This window comes from Styela clava, chromosome 15 (genome assembly GCF_964204865.1).
Source record: "Styela clava chromosome 15, kaStyClav1.hap1.2, whole genome shotgun sequence".
In the NCBI taxonomy this organism is placed as follows: domain Eukaryota; kingdom Metazoa; phylum Chordata; class Ascidiacea; order Stolidobranchia; family Styelidae; genus Styela; species Styela clava.
In genome coordinates this window covers 10,175,043-10,201,057 of record NC_135264.1, presented here as the reverse complement: position 1 = coordinate 10,201,057, position 26,015 = coordinate 10,175,043, and the positions used below count along the sequence as shown (strand labels likewise).

The following is a 26,015-nucleotide window of genomic DNA, read 5'->3' as shown; positions in this document are numbered from 1 at the left end:
ATATCAGTAGATCCCCGCCGATATAAGCATATTCTTCATTATCGCAATCCACTCCTTTTGCCGAAAGGCTGCACTTGATCTAATTGCTTTTGTAGTAGGCTCGTGAGCTAATTTTCATGATTTTTCTTACTCACAACGTCTTCCTGATATCTCGGCTAAACATTCCGGGTAAATCTTATGACTTTGGTGGCGATACAAACGTGGCTATAAATTTACGCAATAGAAGTAAAAGTCAAAATAAAAAAAATTTACTTACATTTTTGAAATTATAATTCCGGCTGCGTGTGCAGCTGCCACAATGCAACGTTTTGGCGTAGTTTCGCGGCGATGCAAGGAGTATTTCAATAAAAATACAAAAAATACAGAAAAAATTTGATTTAAAACAAGCCCTTGTTTTGAAAACACGATGTTTATATAGAATGGATGAAAAAAAAAACCTAAAGATTACTAATGTAATTTTACCAATGCAAGATGATAGTAAAACTTTTAATTGATGTTTCCAGTTGACCATTTTTCATATAGCTTTCAACGAGAAGTTCTGCTTCGTTGAATTCATTTGTGATGAGCTTCCCAAAAGTATAGACGAATTACCTCAAATCATATAACTTAGTTTTAAGTGCCAGAGTATTAAAGAAAATTCAAAGTTATATCTCTCTTCCGGACAACGGTCAAGGTTTGAATTTTTTTTTTATCCCAGAACAAATCGTTTGTTATTTGCGGGCGCACGGTGTCAAAAGTTCTGTTTTTAATAAAAAAGAGATTAATAACAAAAACGTGAGTTTACTCTTAAGATATCTTTGTAATAAATACACGATTCTATAAACAATTTCAAAAACTATTGCCACAAAATCTCCAACGCGATTAAAAGTGGAAGATTAAAACATAGTCATTTCAAAGGATTATACATTTAGTATTTTAAATAATAATAATAATAATCAAGTATCTAAAAACAACCAAATTTAGCTATTTTTCGTTTGGAAAATGATAGTAGATTAGCTTAATTCTACCTATGGTGAAGTAAAACCACATTACGTGAAAATATGAAATTTAAAAACTATAACGCCAAATAGACTGATCCATTCGACGAATTCGCTTTCAAAATATATTTTTGGTAGTTTTATATAAATCACGATTAATTGAGTTATACTTTTATTTAACATAAACAGTAGATCAAAAATTGAGACAGGCCGTTTCCCGACTCATTCAATATTAAGTTTTGTTTTTATATCATTTAGAAAATAACTGCGTCAACATCAACTTCAAACAGAATTGACCTATTTCACCGCGACGTTGCATTAATAGAGTTACACTGAGTGTTTATGAAGAACTTCATTCTTTTATTCCATTCTTGAAAAATGGTGCCTCAGAAGTATGTGTACCAATATGGAGGTAACTTATTTTGTTTGCCATTTCACATCAAGTTGTGTAAAGGGACTGCGGCCTGTGGGCAGGGGGTATATTTACTTGGGTAACACAGTCAGTCCCGAACTCGTAATAGAACTAAAATAAGGAAAATCGGATTAAAGTTATGGCCTAACTCTAACCTGTTACACATACTACCATACCCAAAAAATCTCTAAAAACGAAGCTACGTCCTAATCTCTCAAAGCTGACACGCATTCAATTATATGTTATAGGGAATTCGTTGCCCTATAAATAATATATTATTCGATTCCCGTGTTATTGAACACACGGAATGTAATGGGGGTTTAAGGAATGTAACCAATGTTCCCTCTAATTTTTTGTGGTATGTGTGCGCAGAAATTTTGGTGTGGGCGCACTTTTCTGAAAATGACTAATATTTGTGCAAAAACCAATGAAGAAATTTTGGAGTTCTAACCAGGTAATGGGTGGGCCAACAACAAACTTTCTCAACCGGCCAACCGAGCACATTGTTACATTACATTGAAATACGTCTGAGCGCAGTAAATCTATGCGTGTGTGCAGCCTCTGAAAGCTGTGTGCGCGCGCACATGCGCACATCTTGGAGGGAACACTGAATGTAACCCCCAATCTTGACTCCTTCAGTGATCAATAAAGCACCCAATGTATTGAATGCCAATTGTTATATCGAATGTTTCACAATTCAATCCGAATACAGATATATTAAAAACACTTTAATCTTAATACAGTAAAATCAGAATAATCACAAGCACAATATGTTTCCGTACTCTCGGCGTGGCCGGAATCGATACGTCATCAAATTGGTAGCATACAATAAGGGCCATAAAGACAAAGGCTTTATCGCTGTCGCGGATCATAAAGTGACCTATTTCAGAGAATGTAACATACTATTAATATGGAAGGGTTAAATAACATTATATTCCATAGTTACAATCCACATTAGCTACAATGCCATCAATGGAGTTTGCTATACGATCAGTTTGCAGAAAACTATTTACAAGGAAAAATGGTTTAAACTCCAATACGCCGCCGACGTAGATAAGCACCCATTGCGACGTTTCCCAACATAGAAAGAATTCCTGCCCAAGAACTTTGCCGTTTTGGGGGCGGAATTTTTCTTTGTGTTTGCTGTATTATCACTGATATTTATTAGTTTTGTTATTATTATTACTATAATACTATTTAAAATATGATTAAATAATGTGAAGTCAGTTTAATATCACCATAGCTGTATAGCCACACTGCCATAAGAATCGAATTGGCTTTCACATACTTAATATACACAATACACTATATGGATATCGGAAAGCGGGGAGTACGCTCTCTGACATTCTTCGAAAGCTGTGCACAGCGCTTGTAAAGTTGGGTCATGAGCAAGAAAGCCACAGCTCTGTTCATATGCATAATTTCCCCCACGAATGTTTGTTACTCAATGAAATAAGTATTAGAAAAACAAATATAAACATGAAGGTAATCATTACATGGTGCAGCCCGTTGGAGGTATATCGCGTTGCTGACTGCCTCTGGGAATGGAATTTACAAACACTGTTTTTTTTTTCTTTTCTTATCCATTATGAATTACTAAAAAAAAAGCATGGACAGGATTCTTATATAAGCTGCGAACAAATTCTAAATTTTACACCTTCATTTGGCAACCTGAAGTTGAGACACGACACCGTGGAGAAAACATGGCAAAACTTGTCTTACTCGTATTGGCATGCGTGCTGAATCTGTGCTTGGTCTTTGGAGATGTACTACCAAGGAATGCTTTGAAAACGATGAAAGATTTGAAGGTATGATTTTGAAACTGACACAAAATTAAATTGCTTTTTCTTTGTACCGGACAAGTGGATCGTATCATTTTTTTATATTTATATGGTGGGTATTGAAAATGCTAACCCCGCAATACCACGGGGCCCACCATTGAATAATTTAAATAAAGGCTTTGTTCTCGATAAAATAGACAAAATACATTGTGAAACAATTTTTCAGTCACCTGAAGAATTGGTACAACAGGCGTCAAAATTCCAAAGGGAAGAGAGAATTACCCTGTCAAAGAAGTCCGGCTTCTGCTCAGTGAGGTATAACTAAGATTCGTATCTAATTGTTTTCCTACACATATTAACGATAAGACCCATGGAAGATAATCATTAAACTAATGATATTATCTCATGTAAGTCAATCCATCTGTTCCATCAAAAACTATAAGAAAACGAATATATTCTCTGTTAAAAATTTAATGAATTTAGTTGGTATTTTCTCGGTATAGCGAAGTGGGATACGATCAGGACTTTTGCTGTAAGGTTTGAACGTCATTGTCAACATTGCCAAAAAATATTATACCCTATCGATATGAATTTCAGACCCATAATATTGTCTGGATATCTGCTCGCCAGAGCTTCAAAAATTTTCCAAATGATGTACGATACTAGGTTGTGAGATGAGCTAAAGTAAAACACTTAACCCAGGTTAAACCTTTGTGATCACAGTTATGATATAAAATTTGACTTGATCCGAAAAGTCACTTTTGAGGCGTAGACAAAACTGTCACCCTTTCCAGTTTTTACCATGTTACTGAGTTAATTATCAAATACATTCTACAGTCCAGGTGTGCACCATTGCAAGGAGAAGAAGACCAGCCCCAAGTGCGCTGAAGTTTTTTGCCCTTTCAAGCCTTCTTATGCGATATTTAAATGGTGTTGGATTGGTATCTGCCTTGAATTCAATCTTAAGGTCTATCAGGGCATCTTTAAACAGTACGCAGTCCATAACAAATGCAGGTACGTATCATAGATATATTATAGGTTCGCAAATATTAGTTAGAAGCTTCTCAACTTGAACAAAAAGTCTTCCATTAAATAAATCTAGGTCCTGAAATGTGGATTATTTGATTTAAGCGCAGTTTAATTTTACTAGAACGTCCCCCTTTATGTATATATATTCCGCTTTCTATTCCGTGTAAATGGGGTAGTGCCACCTTGCTTGTCATCTAACTCTGTTAATATGATATTGATTTGACGAGGCGTTATATTAACTAATCCTTTTTCTTTTCATCGCTTTTCTTTTTAAACTATTGGACCGATTGCTTTGAAACTTTCAGTGGTTAAAGGATGCATTTCTCTTCAGAAGACTAAATGATTTATTTATTTAAAAATTTCTGTGGGCTCTATGGGATTCCCTTTTATGTGTGCGAAGATGTTGTTGGGGGTTCCGCAAACTGTTCTTGAGCCCTGCTGTACCGGTAGCTTACTGTGACAGACTACATACTCATACTGCTTCGTTTTGACTTTCGTGTCCACATATTTGAGCATAGCTTGCTTGTTTCAATTCAGATACTTACATGAAAGCTGCAAAACTGGGACATTGTGTTCTAAAGTTTGCACTCACGTAGAAAAAAATAAAAACAAAAAACTATGGATGGTTGTGCAAAACAACCCAACCAAACTTGCGTATTTGAACGTCAAAGTTAAGGTAAATCATAATATTTTTAGTCTTTACGCCTAACGGAAATGTATTAACTTCTTATTCATTATCGAGCTCTAATAAAACTGTTATATCCATCAATGCCAAATATATGACATTACAAAAAAGTTTCCAAAGTTCGCTCCAGATATGGTCAAGAGCATCGAATAAATACAGAAATTGTTTCTTATGATGAAATGTGGTTGTTACTTAATCGTACATGAACGACTTTAACTATGTAAAAAACGGAATGATGGTCGTAATATGTTCAGATATTTATGCTCTTTCTACATCCACAGGTTGATGTTTGCAAATGCGAGTATCTGTAAGCTAACTAGTCTTCGAAGTAACTCGTGAGATGGAGATCGGACAAATGACTAACGACTACGAATCATTTAAAATATATTTCAAAGACGCATATACCTATGTTTGTTTGTTTTTTGTAATGGGGTTATCAGTGTGGTTACACTTAGATAGGCCGGATACAGGTTTCCAATTGTATAATACATACTTCATTTAAAACTCCGACCTTCTGTTATAGTACTATCTATTGTCTCAGAAGATAACATATGCTTACATCAACCATTTGTCGTATAATATACATCCATATCCAAGCTCGGAGGAGTGGGACAAGGGCTGCACAGGTTAGAACGAATGTGGCAAAGTGGGACAAATATGCCATAATAAGATACCGGGATATATAGGCAATGGTTGAACGAAGCTTCCCGCGGTACAGAGGTCTTAGCTTCTCCGATATCACTCACCTCAAGCGCATCATCTAACCTTATGAATACTCTGTCAAACCACACAGGTTTGGGTCAGAAAATATCCGCTAGTGTGGCTGGTGGTAGCCTAGTGTCCTGTTTGGTATGAATGTGGTACTTCGACTATATAAAATTTTACCTCACACTACAACAAGAATTTTTGTTACTTTGGACTTGAGACCGACAACTAAAACGCAAACTTTTACCTTACTTACAGATATACATAGTTTTCATGCACGAGGTATTGATTCAAAATTGACGTAGATATACTAACTTCAACTTCTAACATAACCTACCTATATTCACATACCGATGCACAGACAAAGTTCGGTATAGGCCGCGAGCCGAGGCCATTTATCTTTCAGTTTTGTAGCGCACATAAGGTAACTACCTGTCCTATTTTCTCTGCTTTTCCGGTATCATGGGCTAATGAACGCAGACTTCTGCATGACTTAACAATCAAATTAGTCAGCTGTAGGTGGATCCCCAGTGGTCGAATGAATATCAGATGTAGGCCTACTACTACTGCTCGCTTTTGCGTTGAGTAGCCTTTCCATAGTTTTTTTTTTTTTTCAGTTATTATTAGTTCAGTTATTCTAAGGAGGTGTTGAAAAGTATAAGTAAGATATTAAACACTTGTTTATCCTTACCATAAATAGCAATTTTAGTTGAGCACTAACTCATAAGACGTTGTTAAATAGGTACGGTGCGGTAACTCCAAGGAAGACTGGACCTAGAATAATATGTCACAAACAACGATATTTTCTGGCTTGCATGAAATGTTTATGATTAATTTAATGACTCTTCTTGACTATTCAGCAGACTTATACTACTATATAGGCCACAGCATATTTGAAAATAGAAATTAACGGCTGTTTCTGTAATGCACGGTTGTGTGAAAGAGAAGAAAATAATCAATTTTACTAATGTCGGTTGGTCTAAATCTAAATTCATAGAGTCGACAAGAACCTGGGAAGCAATGATAAGTTATGCCGGAGTGGAAAGAAAGTAGCATTGGAAACGATTGAGAGGTGAGAAATCAAGTTGTAGACAGGCAGTTCATGTTTTAAAATATAGTCTATAGTCCATACTCATAGTGTCATAGGGCATTTCAGACTGTGATATATCAAAATTTAGTGTAGATATAGTCTAGTAATGGTATGCAAACACCGCTGGACTGTAGTACATGCAATGAGCATATATATATATATACGATCATTGAGTACATCAGTTAAAATGCATTATGTATTCAAGGTATTAGTTAGTATTTAGTGGTATTTTTACACTCATGCTGTTCCAAATATGATTTTCTTCCTCATTTTAGATACTGTGCTACAAAAGAAAACGACAATGTTCCACCAATCCGACCTAACGCAGGCTCTAATCCCTGCTGCTATCAGTGCTATAAAATGGATTAAACAAGAAGTCTTGAAGCGTAAAGATATATGAGAATCATAATAGTTGCAAACAGCTTAGATGGGCTATTCATATTGAAATACTTTTCTGCAATTGGAACTGCCCATCAAACTCATGTTGGAGACTTCATTGAGGTTTTCAATTCATTTTTTTCTCAACTATGAAGATCTTTTGAGGTTAACGAGGCATTAATAAATAAAGCTGAGGAATTTGTTTGTTCACTGTATAAAGAGGATATGAAGAATGTAAATGATACCAGGGCACGTCTATTTAACACTGGCAAACATAAGGATTATACTCCTCCACCCAACAATGACTCACTGAAGAAGCATGTGGCCCTCAAATCAGTTCTTGAGTTGGCAAAGTGTAGAAAAAATAGTCAAAATAATTTATGCAAGTGTGCCAAAATCAACTTAAATTGCACAGATTTTTGTTTTTGTATTGACTGCAAAAATCACAGTACACTTATACAGGAAAAGTCGATTTTCGAAATAGTGGATTTCGAAAACAATTCAGAAGAAAGTGAATTAGATATTGCAGTTGATTTAATAAGTATCATTTATTTGTTTGTTTTTTTCGGACATTTGTTAGTGTCGTAGTCCTGTTTCTAGAAATAATATTGCCTTTGTTCAAATACATAACTACATAAATTAAAAAAAGACTAATTGTAACATTTCTGTTCACTATGTTATGTACATATTGTACATTCATTTAATTTTCTTGACTTTTCCGGTAAATTTCTAAGTGAGAAATACCTGATTTATTTGTGTTTTCGTGCTCACGATGTTAATTTGTGACTTCATTGCTTAAAAATAAATACGTTTGATAGCTTCTATAAAATGGATGTAGCTTTTTATGCTGTTCTTGTTGTAAACTGCTTGTGGTTATTACATAAAATTTATTCGCTAATGTGAATCAGCGTTGTTGGTGTCGCTGCTTTCGAGGTCACTCGCGACTCCTGTCACACAATTGAAGTATTTTTTGTTGTTGGTTACATGTATGCAATATTTTTGGTAATCTACGTAATAAGTTATGATTGACTGAGCAAGTCCGATTTTGGCCAGGCAATACATTACAGGAATACATTTGTGTTAGTGTGCTGTAGGGCTCTCGAATTGCATAGTTCTTATGTATGTGTTGTAAACTTATGGTTATTGAATTTCTGGGAACCCTTATATTCAATTTCGCATCAGGATTGTGGAACAAGCTGTAATGCGTTTAGTATGTTCATTTTCACACAAAACTGAATAATTTATTTAGTTACCAGATGTGCGCTACGAAACTCATTTTCTGGGCGTTTTCAAGGCTTCGTCTCACGGCCCATATCCGTGGTAAGGATCTACAAGTGTTTAATAACTTACTTATACATTTTTCAACAACGTCGTAGCATAACTTAACTAACAAGAGAGCAATGCTCAAATATATGGACACGCAGAACAATTCCCCAAAAATCATATGCGGTGACCAACGACTAACATACCGGCGGTGACTTACCAGTACCTGTATCGGGGTACCGTGACGGTACAAGGACTGTCATAGATATTTTAGGTCCTGTGACAATTGAAACATCAGTTGAAATATCTCGTGATATGAGTCAATTATGTACCGTATTATCGGATCAGGTACCGAACCACAGTCAAACATTTCAGATAAAAACGTTACTAAATAACAAGCGTCAACTTAACACCAGCCGAATCGGGGTACAATTTTTGGTACAGTGACTGTCATAGCCGTTTAGGGCTGATGGACAATTCGACTACACGGACAACTCACCAGGCCTAGGGTGGTGTAGCCAGTCTGCGGACAATTTCATTCAAACCGCTATAAAACAAAAACCAATATATCTAACCCGTTAATTTTTTCACCGTGGGTGCATTGGCGGCATTTATTCTACACGCTAAACCTCGTATTAACTTTCTACGACAAAGGGTTGAAGCTATACAAATCCCCAAAGTACGGCACTCGAAAGACGTATTTGCGACCGAACGACCAGTGTGCGACCACGGATTTCAAGCCTTGATCATCGTTTATGCTGCGTCGAGACTATCGCATACGCAGCCATACAGCAATCAAACAGACAAAACACGGTGGTCGCAAATTGGTTGACAATTGTTGGTCTTGTGACAGCGTGAAAACATTGGGCTTCTAATTGCATTTCTGACCGTCATATATTTCAAGAACACGGTTATTTCGAACAAAACTCGTTAAATTATAAACAAAGCACCACATCACAGCAATCAAACAGACGAAAACACGGTGGCCGCAAATTGGTTGACAAAGATATTATCGACGTATCGGAAATGCACACCCCCTATTCCCGCTCCTTCAAATGTAGAAACGCGAAACTTTCAAATATGGTTAAAAGAAACACAACTCTACCCACCTGCCAAGTTTCATCTTTTTATTTCTCATACTTGTATGGATTTTCAAGCTTTTGACAGCTACGAGTTAGTTCAGTGTCACCGCGCTGTGTTACGGTACCAGAACTCCTGTCTTGTGACAGCGTGAATTGAAATTGCAAGATGGTCCGTTGGACACAAAATGGCGTCCGATATCCGCAGAACGTTTAGTGACGTCATAGCAAACAAAAACAAATCTTACAGAGCTAACAGGAATATTTGAAATAAATAAAAGTAATAGCCTTCTGGAGAAAAATTTCATCTTCAACCACTGAAAATTTCAAAGCAATTAGTCCAGTAATCAAAGAGAAAAGCGACTTTTTAAAAACGTGTCAAAGAACAAGAACAAGAACAACAACAACATAATATTGAAACGATCGTTATGTCCACTACGTGTCCAATAATAACTAAACAGGGCTATGGTGAGGCTGCCCAACTCAGCGCAAGGTCGAGCAGTAATAACTAATATTCATCCGCTCGCTAACAGCTGATTCGATTCAATTGTTACGTCATGCAGAAGTCATTGTTCATTGCCGAAAATGTAGAGAATATAGGACAGATCGTAGCACATATTTCTTGTGGTAAAAGCGTCTTTTCCGTAAAACGTGCAACTTTTGGAAGTGGGAACAAGGCAATATTTGTTACTAAATTTTTAAGAAACATTTTAAAATCATTTTCAGGTAGTTACCTGATGCGCGCTACGAAACTCACTTTCTATGCGTTTTTCAGGGCCTCGGCTCGCGGCCTAGTGAAAAATGAGCGGATTCTTAGATGCAATTTTTGACATGACAGAAACCACATGCATTAAAATAATTAAAAAATTGGAAACATTTTTACAATGTTCCTTGTTTAGTAAAGTTGGAGAAAACGTTGAAAACTTTATCCCAAAATCAAAATTAAGGCAGCAAAAAAAATTCTAAAACGCATATTTTTATGATAAATGGAGTAAATAATCGCTGTACACTCGTATTTCTGAATATTCATGATTCATTTATTTACTACATTTCGTGTAAATAAATGAAAATGGTAACAAATAAATGTGAATGCCCTTTGTCAAGAATTGGCTGTCTTACCAACAACCACTATCGAAAACAAAACTTGTCAAAGGACTAAGAACACTGAGGTCAAAGATAGCGTGATTGAAGTATCAAAGAATAAAGATTTTAAAACTATATATCTACATTTTGTGTCCCGATGGTGCAGGCATATATACTTATGACCACTTAGCATAAAAAATCCATAAATCTATGATTACACTTACCTATGTACTCAGAAAGCAAAAAAGCTTAATTGGGTAATTGGTGTTATTTGGAAATTGACAGCTGTAGACTAGCCCGCGTCTATTTGTAAACAAATCATAGACAAAGGAAACAATATCGCATCACCGAATGATCTGTAATGCCGTAACACAACAACATTTCGTCTGATAGACTTTTCTTACATGCATATATCTAAGATTCATGACGTCTGTTTCAGTTTTTCGAATGAGCGAATATTTATGGCACAACAGAAAGTTGGAACAGAAACTAATAAAAATGGACATGCTCAGTCCAATTCCTAAATAAACAAAATGTCGTAAAGTTGACACGAAAAATCGCCTCCCAGTAGTCTTTCTGATCTTATATATAAATCCAGTATAGTTCTCACTTACATCATATGTATATATTTCCAGAGACCTTGATTGAAAAGAAACCTTCAGCACAATACCAACACAAACTAGAACACAGCGAATTTCGTTGTATTTTTGTGTTTATCCCGCCTAAAATCAATACCGCTTAAATAACGTAACCTCACAATTCTCATAGGCTCAACAAGTATTTGAATGAAAGATAAAAAAAAACATCCGTAGTCTGCGACTGCGGATAAAAAATTTCATCAATTGACATTTTGAACATTTCTTTCCTGGATGCCCAGTATTCCTGGATGCCCCGGCAGCAATACCTGTAACACTACCGAAAATAAAACGAAACTGCAGAAACGATTTACTTACTACTTACGTTACTTACCGTCAGGTCAGCACAGCTGTTTATAAAAGGAAAATCTTTTGACATGAAAGTGAATATACAGTATCATTCAATTTATTATATTACCTTATTTCGTTTTTTTTTTCGATATGTGCATCAAACGAGAGTCCTGAGATGATACTTTGCAATTCAGCACATCAGAGAACAGAATACCGCATCGGACCTCCGGCCGTTTACAAGTAGAACAGACGACTGGCTCAAAAACATCACCAAGTGGTAATTCCTTCTCTCGATGTTTCCCTAATCCTCGACCCCAGAAAAATTCCTTGTATACTTTACAATGATATACTTTTTATGCTATTTTACGAGCGTTTTCGCGAGGTATCATAACTGGCTTACTGGTTCAAAATCATCATTTTGATTCAAAATGTTGAGCCGCCCGTCATTCACAAGTACGGATAGTCAGAATGTATTCTAATCCAGTGCTTCCCCTCCAGTGCAGGAAATGACTTTGCGCCAAAAGCACAACGTGTTTAGTAGTACGCTACGTTGCGTGTGAGCTTGTCTCCTATCAAGCCTCGACTTGATCTGATAAAATCCAACATGCAAGCTTAATAATGGATACATTGTTTATTTTCTCCTATATCCCTAAATTATCTCCTATATATATTATCTCATTTGCGAACTAAAAAAAAGTTGGGAAGCACTGGTCTAATCCACCGCACTTTGCTGGAAATTAACATTTGACTTAGAAAGCAAATTGACTAGTGAGTGATTTGATATATACTTACATTTTGGCTGCACAACTAAAACCTGACATGTATGCATGTCTGATCTTCAGGATAAGACGTCCTAAATTTTCCAATTGCCATTTTGGTTTTCCAAATTAGGATATTTTTGACAAAATTTCGAATAACAATACTGATTTTTAACATATTTTATTGCATCGCACACGTGAATATGAATACACAGAAAGAGTTTTACACACAAAAAAAAAAAATATTTTTGTTTGAATTGCACGCTGTCCCGTAACACTAACACGCGAAATATTATAGACAAATAATAATATTAATATATACAATTACAATAATATGTTTACACAATTGAAGCAAAGCATTCACAGTATTAAGGAAAGTTTTTTAATATACACGAATTAATTATTATTATCATGAATTTTTCATATTTTTACATTTTTATAATATTTTTTTGGTCGAGGGCCACAGTGCTACGATACGTAATGTAAATAAAAAAGAAAAGAGAAATTAGTGTCCCATAATTTGTACATCTACAAATTAGTACACCTAAAATAAAAATAAACTTACATAAAAAACCTCCAACTTTAGACACAGTATTTACAAGACTGATTAACATAAAGCAAGCTGGTAAAACATTCTCCTACTCTTTTACTGCTTTGAGGAACTTATAATACAATGAACAGACCAGCAATAAATATACATAAAATTGCACATTGCCAAATGTTCAAAATTATTTTCTCAAATTTTCTAAGATGTATATGACCAGTGTATCTTCAGTATTTGGTGAATGTATAAGCACAACGACAGAAAATATAAAATGAAGAAAAGGTGGTTTGAATAAGTGCAAAAACATCTAAAAAAAATACAAAACACTATTTTTGCACTTTTTTGTATATTTTTTGAGTTTTACTTTTTTATAGAATCACTGGGAAATATTATTGCAAAAAACAATTGGATTGAACGGAAAAAATATAGTTAATACTGCAAAATAGTTGGAACTCGAAAAAATGAAGGAATATTGTTGAAGTTATCTTAGTAGGAATTTGAACTCATATGAGATACAAAATATATTTATTAGATTTTTTGAGTTTTTTCTTTTTTTTAGTTTTGAGTATTAATTTGTACTTAATTGGGAACTTCGAGAAATTTGAGTTGTAAATTAACAAATGAACTTCATAGAGCAATGCTTACTGATAACATTTTTATATTTTTTAGATTTTAATTTGTAATAAATTTACGATTTTTTGTGATTTTGAATATTTTCAATAAACAAGTCTTACAATTGGAGATAGCTGAACTCTGCCAAGCTTTTGTCGTTGGAGCTTCATAGAACAATAGGAACTTCAGGAACATCGTATTCTTTTCAGATTAGAACTTTACTACAAATATTCAACTGAGAAGAGAATTACCCATTCATTTTATATTCTGGGTCTCGTCTGTTTTAGAAAATGAACGTTGCAAGGTATTGAACTTATCTTCGCCAGAGAATATTGAGGAACTTTGATGAACATTCTGTAATAATGAAAAATAAGTTTCAAGATTTTTGATTATAAACACCAAGCACGATATAATAGTAACTCATAGATAAATGCCTGCATCTAGTATTGATTCAACCTTGAAAAGGTACAAAATCAACACAAAATTTTGCCCAACAAGTTTTTACCAGAACGGTTATAAATTATTCATCCGTAATTTGAAAATAGCATCAAGAGTCTTTTTTTGCCAGGCCGAAATGACGTCACGGCGGAGAGAGTTTTAGAGTGATTGCTTATCATAATTGAATTGAATTCAGATGACCTTCAAATCAGTTCAAAATTTTTATCATTTTTATCCTATAGGCAGAATTGATTGGGGTATAAGAACCAGAATTGAACTTGGAAATAAATATTAGTTCTACCACAGAATACCAAAACAGCTCGTTCTTGTCATTTGCTGATTGTGTGTTCCTTTCTTGGCATTCACCGCGTGCCTTAATATGTATTGCATTTTCAATCAAGGCGCCACACTGAACACGATGAAAGGAACTCATGTAATATCGAACAACTCGTCTAATTCTGGCAATATGTATGAATTCTATAACGATAAACTGGTTTCATACAATTTTGAATAAGAAATCTAATGAACTATCTAAGTTATAATTCTATATTTTCAAATATATCAATGTTTCCAGTAAAACGCTCCATCACGGTAAATCGGCGGAGTAAAAAAAAAACTTTCACAAAGATATATGTGCCAAAAAGTATCACATCGAACAGACAACGCCTCATGGCGACCATCTGTTTTAGCTATGAAATATAATAAATTATGCAGCCCAGCACCTACGTCCCGAGACGACATGTCGCTAATTACTGGCCGGCTTACGGCTGTTTGGACCGGAATTCCAGATTTGGTACGGTTTACGCATTTTCTTTTATTTAAATTTAATATGATAATGTTTTTCAACAATTTTGATATTACAAACAAGATTTTACGCAAAACAACGGATTTGTGTTGATTTCAAACTATTTTGGGACACGTTTCAATGTATTTTAGTAGAAATAATTTAAATATTATAAAGGAATGAGATGTTGAAGAAAATCAACTCGAATACTCAAAATACCAGTGAAGTGGTATCAATCAATTTCTAAATATGTTTGCACATAGTGGACTCACCTTTCACACAAACTACGTCAAGCTAAACCACGTGAGAAGTTCTTCTCATATGTTGGATCCAATTTACTCCCAAACTTTCTGGATAACATCTCTCTTGAATAATACATTCACAGAATCTGAGGAAAATAAATTGAGGTTAAAAATTAAAAATGCTAACAATTTGAGTAGCAGATTACAAATAACCGACTGGTGATTCAAATTCTGCAGAAAGTTGTAGCTAGTAATAAAATCTAATCTTAAAATTGACATAAAGAAACTTTTTAAATTGAAAACGAAGCTTCTCCTACACGCTGTCTTGCTGACTATAAACTAGAAGGGCGTCTACCCCACGGACGTTCACTCAAAATTGAAACGTGTAGGCAGCAGATGCATATTCGATTTTCATTTCATAAAGAGATGGCGCGCATGCAGAAAGTTTTTATCTTTCTTATGCAAAAAGAGCACTTTATTTTTTCTCCGAATGCCAGCTTCGAGTCATATGTATGAATTTTTTATAGGAGTGAGACTCACAAGCAACTAAAAATCATCATGCGACACCGACGGTGACCTTTACGAAGAGCAATATTCTTTCTTTTCGACATTTATAAAAATCGATAGAATTGCTACCGTAGCAGATCATCTTTAGTAATACCGATATAATTGTATTGTAAAATCGGGGACACGCACACCTTTGATCGTTAATATAACGGAGAAAAACTCAATTAAATGATCCATCTTTAACATTGTAGCACGACTTCCAAAAAATAATTAAAGTTTCATTTTGCTAACAAAAAATATTATATATAATAAGTTATTAGATATTGTCTTTCGAACTGTCAGCAACGTAAAATGATGATGCTTTGCTCAAGTTATTTTAAAAAATTGCTGCGTGCGTGCGATAATACTTCTGAATAACTGGTAATATTCATGTTTTTACTCTTTGTATTATATTCAAACGGTGATGTCAGCAATAAGGCATAAATGACAAATATATTTAGTGGCACAGAACCTCAATGGATTGTACTTTGTACAATCGTATATTTGCGATAAAAATAATTTATGACCACATATTTGTACCTAAGTAGATGATAAGTCTTTTGAAATGATATCTCAGGGGTATTGGCCATCGATTTTGGTCAAGATTAAGCCCGGAGGCGGCGAAACAAAGAAATTGGACATGTGGTCAAGCATCTGGGCTGCTAGATAAAGACAAAAATTTAACATTAAAGCTAAGAAATTTCGCCAAAGATAAGTTACCAAAATTTGCGCAAATATATCACGCTCGCAAAATATTTTGAAATTTGTATTCTAAACTCTGTTCAAAAATTTTTAAATCATTTTCAAATTCAGTTTTGTTAGTCAGTGACGAGAACATCAGTTCAAAAACTAAATTCTGACGCATGATCGCAACAACATAAATAATGCATCGTAAATTGATAAAAAGAGAAAGAAAAAATAAGAGGAGAAGTTGTCAGACGATTTCCAGGAATTTAGCATTACTCTCCGCCCTTTTCCCCTCCAAATAAAGCTTGGCTTCAACCAAAATGACACGTTTTATCGATCGGGTGGTGACTCTATATCTAACATTGGTATGACTAAAAATAGTCTCTCAATTGCTTCAAGTTGTAATAAATTGCACGAAAATATGAAAAAATTTCCCCACGGAGAAAGGAAGCTAAAGCCTATATATAATAAGCCGAAATAAACCGATTTATGAAACCGAACTAAAATTCAGAATAGGACAATTCAATTAATTTATCTAACATTGAAACAGCCAAATGGACTCATATGCAAAGAGCATTTTGACGAAGGTAATATTGTAGTAGTATGCGGCTCACACATTTCAGAAATTTGTATACAATAATTACTTCGCTCACCTCTTTGTAGAACTTCTTTGCGACGGTATCTCTCTTCTTTCTCTAAGATTGGCCAGTTTTGACCAGTTGACCAATGACCGCAATCGTTGTGTGTGTTCTCTCCTGAATGTTCTGGGTTTATATACCTTAGTTCTCTGCGTGTGACATCTGGCTATGATTTCCCTTCGGAGTGAACGATTTTTTCTCTCTCTTTTTTACAATCTCCCATTGGTATTATGTTTTAATTCTCATGCCCAATTTGCATTTGCGTCACACGAGCGAAAGAAAAAGGGCGTTGAGACAAAAGCATTTTATCAGCTGGTGCCGTTGGGCGGTGCGGTCTCCATTAACGCCCATGCGAATGGCGTGTTTTGAACAAAAGAACCATGCGGATTGGTACAAGTCTGAAACTTCTACTATATTATTACGCTATCCCGCTTCCATGATGTTGATTTGTGACTCAAGAAATGGAAGAGTATTATTTTAATGCATCAACATGAATCCACAAATATCTTAACTTTCCTGCTTGGTACATGCTTCTACATTATTCGTTCGAATTCTATTATCAAACACCGGTTTCACCCGACAAATTTTCATAATTTTGAGTTTATTTCAAAAAAATGCGAACGAGATTGTGTGAGCAGGGACAACGATAAATCTCGTCTCTCTATGTATTCATGAAATATAGTATTATTTTAAAATTGGTTTGAGTTGAAAAAATATCGTTATGTATATATATATATTAATTTAATATACCTCGGTATCGACATTTAAGTCTCAGTTGACTAGGCACAATTTTAACAATGTTGCTACTTTGTCGTTTGATAGTTTCAATGATATTGTTTTTTTAAATTAGTGAAAGTTTTTCTATAAATTCTGTAATTTATTCTTGCCACTTCTTGAAGCCATTCTTCAGTCTTTTTAAAGCTGACACAACCTAAATATTCCAAAAGGTCATTCAAGTGCTCGGGCCAATTTATGACAGGTGTTCAATTACTGGTAACATTGATCGGCTGTCACCAGCGGACTAATAAAGAAAATAATTACACCACAAAAAATAATGAATATTGCATTTACTGTTAAAAAATTTAATAAAATTTTATTTCACTTGCATAGCTGAAGAATACGTATGCGTATTGCGGATTATTTTGCGCAAGAGAAAATTGTAACAAGCTTTAGACTGGAGTTTGGGATCCACAAACCAGTAAAAAAAGCCAGATTGTTTTAGCCGAGCTAAACTGAGAGGCTTCATTACAATCCTGAATTTTGTTTGCTATATATCAGTGGTAATAACACAAAATAACACGACAAAATTGAGAATGAAAATTATTCAAAATAAAGGATTTCTCAAATAGCCAAAAACGCTGTTTGTGTGCAAGATAAAATTGATATGTGTTGGGAAAAAGTTAAACATGTTCTGTTGGCTATGACAATATGGCCAAAGTGAATGTTTCGTATTTTTTACAGGGCTATTTGGCGTCAGCTTTCTTCATTCAAATTTAACTATACGAGTAAAGTAGACGATTTTCATAATTACAAAGATAATTACCGCTGCGTCGGGTGTTGAATAGAGCCGGACGTGGATATATTCGAATATTGATAACAGCGAATCTGGTTTGTCATTTATGAAATTTGAATAATTCAAATGCATGTTAATCCTTCGTGTACATCCCTTGCACGCATTTAAATCGAAAGCAGATGCACGGCGGTCGATAATATGACAACCCCAGGTCAAAATTTGACATGCATATTACATACACTTCCTTTTCTTTGCCTAATCCACATATATTTCGCTATATTGCTGGAAAATTGATGACACCCGGCACCGGTATTTATGATAAGCGGAAAATCAAATGTACAAAAAATCATATCAGAATTAAATATGACCATGTATGATGCATATTTGAGCGCATGCACTACGGATTGAAAAGGTTAATTGTTCCACTAAGGAACGGGCTGGTTTTGAACATCGTGGCCGTTGCCAGTAATTATTGGGTTGTAAACCTATCTCCAAGGCTTGGATTTATCAGTGGCAAGTAATTCCTGTTTCCGACTTGATTTATCCTCCTTTGGTATTGCAAATTCTTCCTTCCGTCTTATTTCAAGTCGCTTTTGGTTGGGTAGTATTTAGGAAAGAAAATATTTTTTTTAAATGACGCGGAATTTCGAGCTATTTCTGGGGTTTCCTAAGAGTCAATTTGCACGCATAAAAAATGAATTGCATACATAAGTTTGTGGTAAAACATTCTGATTATCAATTGAGTGATAACCTAATTTTTCCATATGTCCTGCCTTATGATATGCATGTAACATTGAGATAAGTTCCAACAAAGTGTATGAAAAGAACAAATATCCTACTGATAAGCATTATTTATTTTTGTCGTATATCCGCTATCAATTGAATAATAATGATACAGCAATGACATAAACTAGGGCGATAGTGCTGTTTGTTTTTTATCACAATTATCACTGAGGAAACCTCTAAATGATAACGAGAACAAATTATTCCTACTCGGGAAAATCACACAAAATTTTCCCATCCGCACCATAACAGCACATGGTTCATTATCACAAAGTAGGCCTACTCAATATGTTAATTGAAATTTCTTATTATAAATATAATAAAGAGATCGTTAAATAAAAATTGAGCATTGTGAAAATGAAGGCCCTCAATCCGCAATCAGGCATTGTGTTTGTACTAATTAGACGCAGACATCTGCTTACAACAATATGACATGAATATTAATTTGCAGTGATGTGCTGCACCATCTTGTAATACGATCGAAAATAAAAGTCGTAAAATGCTGTGATATACATAATGACCACCTGCCTTTGCAATTGCAATACAGATGGCATCGAATAGAGTTTAAATGTGAGTGATGGAAGATACCTACATAAACGTAATTCCAATTTTTTCATCAACTAAAATAGAATGATCACGTTCAAAATTGTTTTTATTTTTTGTAAATTTGCGCCATGTCATAATGGCCCATTATACAATATAGAGTTCACGCAAAAGATAAATCATGAAATAGATGAGCTGTTTAGTATCCTTTTATTCCTGTTAATTTTATTTTTCTGTGACAAAACGGTAGCAGTTTCTTGGCCAAAATTCAGGAAGCATCGCAATGTCTCTTCTGAGCATTTTGTCGTTTAGGTGTTTTTCAATCAACAAAATGTATTTCATCACTTTATTGAGTAAGTTTGTTGAAACAGTGATATATATATATATATGCAATTTCTTCCCACTTCGAATATTTAGCCCACGTACATATGGCATGGGCTAATATAGATTTGGTTCACTTTTTTTTATACAAAATCGGATGTAAATTTTCAAAAGTAAATGTTCATTGAATATTTGCATTTGTACAGCTCATGATAGACGTTGATGAAAGTACTGTATACGTGTGTACATAAATATTTTTCAAAAATCTGGCATCATTGGTTACGTAATGCCGGTAGGTTATTCTTAAAAATTTGCATTCGTACAACCCATGCTATTTGTTGATGAAAATATTTTATATATTAGTACAGTATATGAATATTACAAGAATCTGGCATCACTGGTTACGTAACTCCCGGTAGATAATTCTTGAACATATTATTAAAACATGGTGTGAACACGGAACAGGTTAAATTAGCATAAATATTTATAGTAACTACGCTGAATAACCAATTAGCTGTTCGTGTAGGGTTTATTGACTCGTGGAAAATTGCTTTGAGTATCAGGTACCCAGTGCAATTAAAAATAAGCCTGATTGAAAATTTTCATCAGAGACGCCTATTAAGGCAGGCACTTCATTCCCAAATGAAATTGCTTCCAATCAAGAGCACATATGTTCAAAATACATTCTTAACTTTGATTATGCCTAGGTCACAAATCAACAAGAACTAACAATCACGATTCAAGTTTGATCTGTTGTTGGTTTTGGGAGGTATTAAAATTGAAAGAGCGACTCGATCAATTCCAATCTTACCTAAGAACAATAGTCGATATCGCGAAATTACTTTTCTCGCTTTACCAATACAACCAGCTACCCACGATCGATAAGATAAATCGCTAAGCCCAAGGTTCTATCTTCAGTAAGACCATGAAAGGTATTAAAAAGATTTTGATAGATTTGAGGTTTTCGAGCAAATGGCGATTTCGAAAGGCGACTTCCATCGAGTAAAGACTGTTGCCAGAAAGAATATTACAACATTGTCCAGACTGGTAAACCACATTTAAAAATCATGCCTAAATCACCCATTCTGTGTAATGATCATTCAATTTATTACAAGAACATGGAAATACAATCTCGTAAAAAAACCTAAAACTAGAAGCTTTTAAGAATTATAAACATTCATCAACTTTGGTTATCAAAGTGATGAAGTCACACGAATGTATCTGCATAAATGTATATCACGTGAATACTAATTTTATTGGCGGTTTTACGGTTCGGAAATTATTTAACTGAGTTTCTAAATGCTGTTCTGTATTTGTCATAAGGGCATGCGGTGCACACTAGATATTTTCCTATTTAGGTAACACATCAAAATTCTAATTAACTTTTTGAGGTCATACAGAATACGTGATAAATCCTACTTCATTTAAAATTAGTCATATTGAGGTTCACTCAGAATTTTCTTGTTAATTTGGGATCGAGTCATTACAAATTTTCATGGGAACAAATACAACTTTTTTGGTAATAATTGAACATTGCTAATGAGTTTCCTGTGTGTTGATTGTATCCCACGCTACAGTCCTAGATATGAGAATTGCATTTGCCGTCGTGAAACTGAAGCCGTCGTCTTTAATTCAGCGGAAAATATGGATAGTAGGATGCACTAATTATCAGATTATCTGAATGCATTTATTGATAATTGACCCCTTCACAATATGGCAAGCGCGTGGCGCGTGGTGAATGTTGCGCGCTCCCGCGATGCCCCTTTCTCTCTCCCTTGCGACATTCTGATTTCGGACAATACATTAATTGCGTTGGTTAATTAAACATGCGGGGTTATTGCAAAAAGAGAAAAAGGGAAAGGGCTTTTTAAGGGACGTTAGCTGGTGAGGTAATCATTCAAACTTATTCGTCTCTTGGAGTTATCATCACTACTAGTTTGTAAACCATCGACTAGTTTGGTTGTGATTTCCGCCGTGTTCAATGTGGACCTTGATATAAAACGTCGATTATGACGTCATTAAGGCACGCGGTGAATGCCACGGAAGTTCAACACTTTCTTCTGGTATTATAAAAACTATAAACTTTAGCTTTCTACGTATAAATTGCACTGTTTTTGAGTATTCTATGCGAGCCTTGTTGTCACAAATCAGTAAGGCACGCGGTGAATGCCGGAAAATTTTGCCACTATCGACTGTCATTGTGACGACATTATGAATAATAATTGTGTTGTAAACGCGAAATCTATTGATTAAAATACTAATACGTCGATTCGAACGCAAGATGTAGTGATTGTGATTTTGGTTAATGGGTATGTTCTTTTAAACCATAATACTTTTGACCAACGGGTGCTCTTAATAGTATATTTATATATTGCGATATAAAACATATAGCGATTTCAATATTCTGTGATGTACCCCGAAGTCCTTCTGAACTGAAATTGTCTTTATAAAGTCACAAAAGTGTGTATTCCTCACTATTCAATAAACTTTGGAGCGTGTTGTTTCGAACTCATATGAGGAATAATATGAAACCATCAAAAGATATTTACATTTATGAGTACAAAATCCATTTGTTAAAGTCAAATATAGTATTTTTATCATATCAAAACGCACGTTATTTGGTACTAAAAGCAACAAGCATACTAATATGGGATGCACGGGAACATAAAGACAATTTACTGTACCACAAACTATACATCATAAAACGAAGTGATTTTAAGTGTATCACTCGTAATAATAAGCACCATATCGACGATAAATAATCACCATAATCACATATTATAATAAAAACAAAGAGAGTATTCCCTTTCTCATGGAGCATTGAACAATCGCGTGTCGCGTTCGCGTATCACTCGTTTTAAATCTCAGCTGGATGTCCATTGTCCAACGTGACCCAACTTTTGACCTTAGTCATAAATTGATTTTTGGTCTTCTGGTTCTCGGTCAGCTGAGCGAGGTCATCAGGAAGACTTATAAAATTCATAACGGTTCTTATAACAGAAATGATGATTATTATTTGATATATAGATGGAAAAATAGAAGCAATCGCCATTTTAATAGTCTTTTAATCGAGGGCCTATTAAGCAGAAAAATAGACGGTAGGCCTCCTTTTGGGGGTAGATGTGTACTTCCAATCAAGTACAATATAAATAAATCTGTAAATGCAGTTTTATTACTTTCTTTTCGACAAACTATATATATATATATTATGAAGTGTCGATACTGGGTTAACAAGCAACACCATCAACAGAATTTCAGTTCATCAATTCATAATAAAATTGTTACCGATCATGATCCGAACTTGAAACGAGCACATTAAAGTTAGTGTTTTATACATGGCCGATGATAATTTTATATTATCGATCGAGCCATTGATCCAAAGATAATGCAGATTTCTCATAAAAGACAAATCCCGTCTATCTGTCTTTAAAGATCACATTCCCACCCTTTTAGAGTTCAATATTCAGAATTTAACCAGTTGTGCTCCCACGGAATGCTTAAAATCACGTGATTTATGGCGCCACTGGGTATGTACGTTTTAAACAATGGCAAACAGCAGTTGAAGAGTTAGCGACGAAAATGAAAGATAATCGAGCATTGTCTTTTGATTGGGAAATATATTAATCAGACCGAAATGCAACATGGAGTTTTTTTAAACAGCATCCGATTTTATGTTAGAATCTTTGCCATGCAAAAGTAAACAATGTATATGTTAAAACAACATCTTTGTCTTACTAAGCAATCTATCCACAAAGATAATTTGCGACCGTTTTAGAACTTTTTTAACAATCGTAAAGTGACGCGATCGCCCGCCACATGTGATTCTCTCTCGACTAACAGATGTCCAGCGATGACTCTTCGTATGAAAACTTTAAGCCACGATTGAATGATTCGATTACGCTTCGCTATGTATGCAACATGGATGTGAGTAGCCATGCTACGAATATGATATATATTTAAACAAATATGTATCTTCATTACACGATGTTGTCTCAATATCAATACCTGAAGTACATGGGGCGTGGTCGATAGTTCGATTGACAACTTATATTATACAAAGCTATATTGGCCATGGTCAGACAGGCTCGCAAATAATGTGGATGGCCATGAGTGATGTCTAATAATAATTGATGTACATAATACCTTATCAAGAATCCCTTTTATTTATACGGAATGAACTAGTTTTGAATGAACTGTCTTGTTATATTTGGCACATATTATTTTAAAGCGTGAGTTTGGAAAAATAATTGTCGTTTTGTTGGCATTAAGTTTCTGTAACGGAGATATAATAATTATAGTCGATAACAAAAAAAAATCAAGTATCTATTAGTTATTAGATATCAAAAGATCATGTTGCTTTTGTCAGCTGGCTATTTATTCTGCCCCTGGATACATCCGTTTGTTTGCATAGTAATGGATAGCGTTTTGAACAAAAATTCATTCATTTTCTTGGCTGTTTTGACAAAATTATCATTAACCGATTTTTGGTGGAAACATACGTCATATGTAATATCTGCAGATAAACAACAGTAAATAACCTTCATTATAATCCTGATTACAAATCAATGCATTCAATTAACATACATCTTTTACTTTAACATATTATTGATGTAGGTTCGACAGAATAATCTAATTCATGAGCACAAACAAATATGATTTGATGTTACGAAATAAAAACAATTGAGAGAATGAATTTATCTGAGAATAGCTAAAAATTTCTCTAAAAATGAAGTACAAATATATGTGAAACGTATATAAAACTGTTCGTTATTTTCGTTTAAAAAAATCGTTACAAATCAAAAGCTTGCAACACAAAAATTGAAAAAAAAAAAAAATTGAAATTACCAATATAGATGGCTTTCCCTAATTGCATTAGAGGTTGAGCTTGTTGTAAATTTTTGCATAATATATAAAATTTAGCATAGAAGAATATTGAAGTTTAATAACATAGTATAGTCAGCCAACGTGAAATTCGACTTCGAGAAGGAGAAGCTTTGAAAATATGAAATAGTTATCTTTGCGTCGTAAACGAAGTGATTACCACTACTAGAATTTAGATGTTTAGAAGAGAAGTAAATGGAGAGAATCTGACTTCACAAACAGCCACAGGGATGTATTGGAGATATATAAATGTATAATCAATTGTTTATTACACTTGCTCATGACCAGTTTTGAGTTGCAGGTTATAGTAAGCTTTAGTTAATCTCTGTTTCAAAAAAAAACAGTATTAGTATTGAGGTGGTCTATAGCGCCATCTCTCGGAAACAATTTTTTTTTAATTCGAGAGAATGTAAAGACAATTGCTGCATTGCTTCATTAAAATTACAGTACCATTACTATTCTTTGCAAAACTAAAAACAAAATTACATCTACCTGTAGCCCGCAACTCAAAAAGCAATTTCATGTACAATATTTATATATTTCACAAGACTCACACAAATAACAGATTCGCCAGAATAGAATTTCTGAAATGCTGCCAGTTCTCTCACAAGATTGTAGTGCGTTATTAAGAGGTTGTCAATTGTTAATAAACCTAATTCAATTGTTCGGATTTCTTATTTAACTCTCAGACATCATGCGTGTATTTCATTGAATAGTACAATTTCGTCTGTTAACTCATAACTTCCCATCATATTGATTACGCTGTAACCCTTCTTTCTTCAAACCCTTCAAACTTTTTCATGTTTGTAGGTGACAAACTTAACTTTATTATTAACAGTCTATTTGCACCGGACAACAATTTTGAAGAGACGCCATATAAACCATAATGCAGCAAATGCGTATCGGAAAATGAGGATTTTGTCGTGTTTTATTTGAAATGTTACAATCTTCGATCCTGCCACCCGCCCTTAATAAATTTGAACGTTCAGGTATATGGTTTTATGCATTCTTTTAGGCGAAGCTGAATCTGGTTGAATAAGTTTTCACCAATCGTTGAAAAACGACTGTAGATAGATAGTAAGATTAGGACTAGATGTTAGGCAATAAGGAAAGATGTTTACCGCAAGCAATGTACCAGCTTTGCATCATAACTAATCATTGCGCAATCCACTACATATATACTACAAGCTACAGCTAAGATAAACAAAATCAGATTTGGGATTGACAAAACTTTCGCTCCAACTCCATTCCAAGCAAAATTTTGACTCCGTTCTCCAACACCGAACTCGGAGAAAATTGAATTTTGATAAGAAGACA

At 34.5% G+C, this 26,015-nt stretch overlaps 1 protein-coding gene and 1 long non-coding RNA gene across 2 annotated transcripts; one reads left to right on the top strand and one right to left on the bottom strand.

Moving 5' to 3' along the window:
* The first annotated feature begins 3,009 nt into the window (after positions 1-3,009).
* LOC120334557 (uncharacterized) lies at positions 3,010-5,286 on the top strand. The gene is made up of 5 exons (XM_039402063.2): positions 3,010-3,197; positions 3,397-3,485; positions 4,008-4,184; positions 4,737-4,875; positions 5,166-5,286. Exons 1-5 carry the CDS (start codon positions 3,093-3,095, stop codon positions 5,193-5,195), a joined length of 540 nt encoding a protein of 179 aa, XP_039257997.2. The 5' UTR covers positions 3,010-3,092; the 3' UTR covers positions 5,196-5,286.
* Positions 5,287-12,331: 7,045 nt separating this feature from the next.
* LOC120334291 (uncharacterized) lies at positions 12,332-16,828 on the bottom strand. The gene is made up of 3 exons (XR_005568450.2): positions 16,673-16,828; positions 14,817-14,932; positions 12,332-13,676 (listed from the first exon to the last, which is right to left on the bottom strand). It is a non-coding gene; the product is annotated as an uncharacterized LOC120334291 (long non-coding RNA).
* Between the last annotated feature and the right edge of the window lie 9,187 nt (positions 16,829-26,015).

Excerpts from the sequence above, each read along its gene's own strand:
- LOC120334557 (XM_039402063.2), top strand. The coding sequence starts at position 3,093 with ATGGCAAAACTTGTCTTACTCGTATTGGCATGCGTGCTGAATCTGTGC. Across the intron at positions 3,198-3,396 it reads AAACGATGAAAGATTTGAAG|TCACCTGAAGAATTGGTACA; the intron begins GTATGATTTTGA and ends ACAATTTTTCAG. Across the intron at positions 4,185-4,736 it reads GCAGTCCATAACAAATGCAG|ATACTTACATGAAAGCTGCA; the intron begins GTACGTATCATA and ends GTTTCAATTCAG.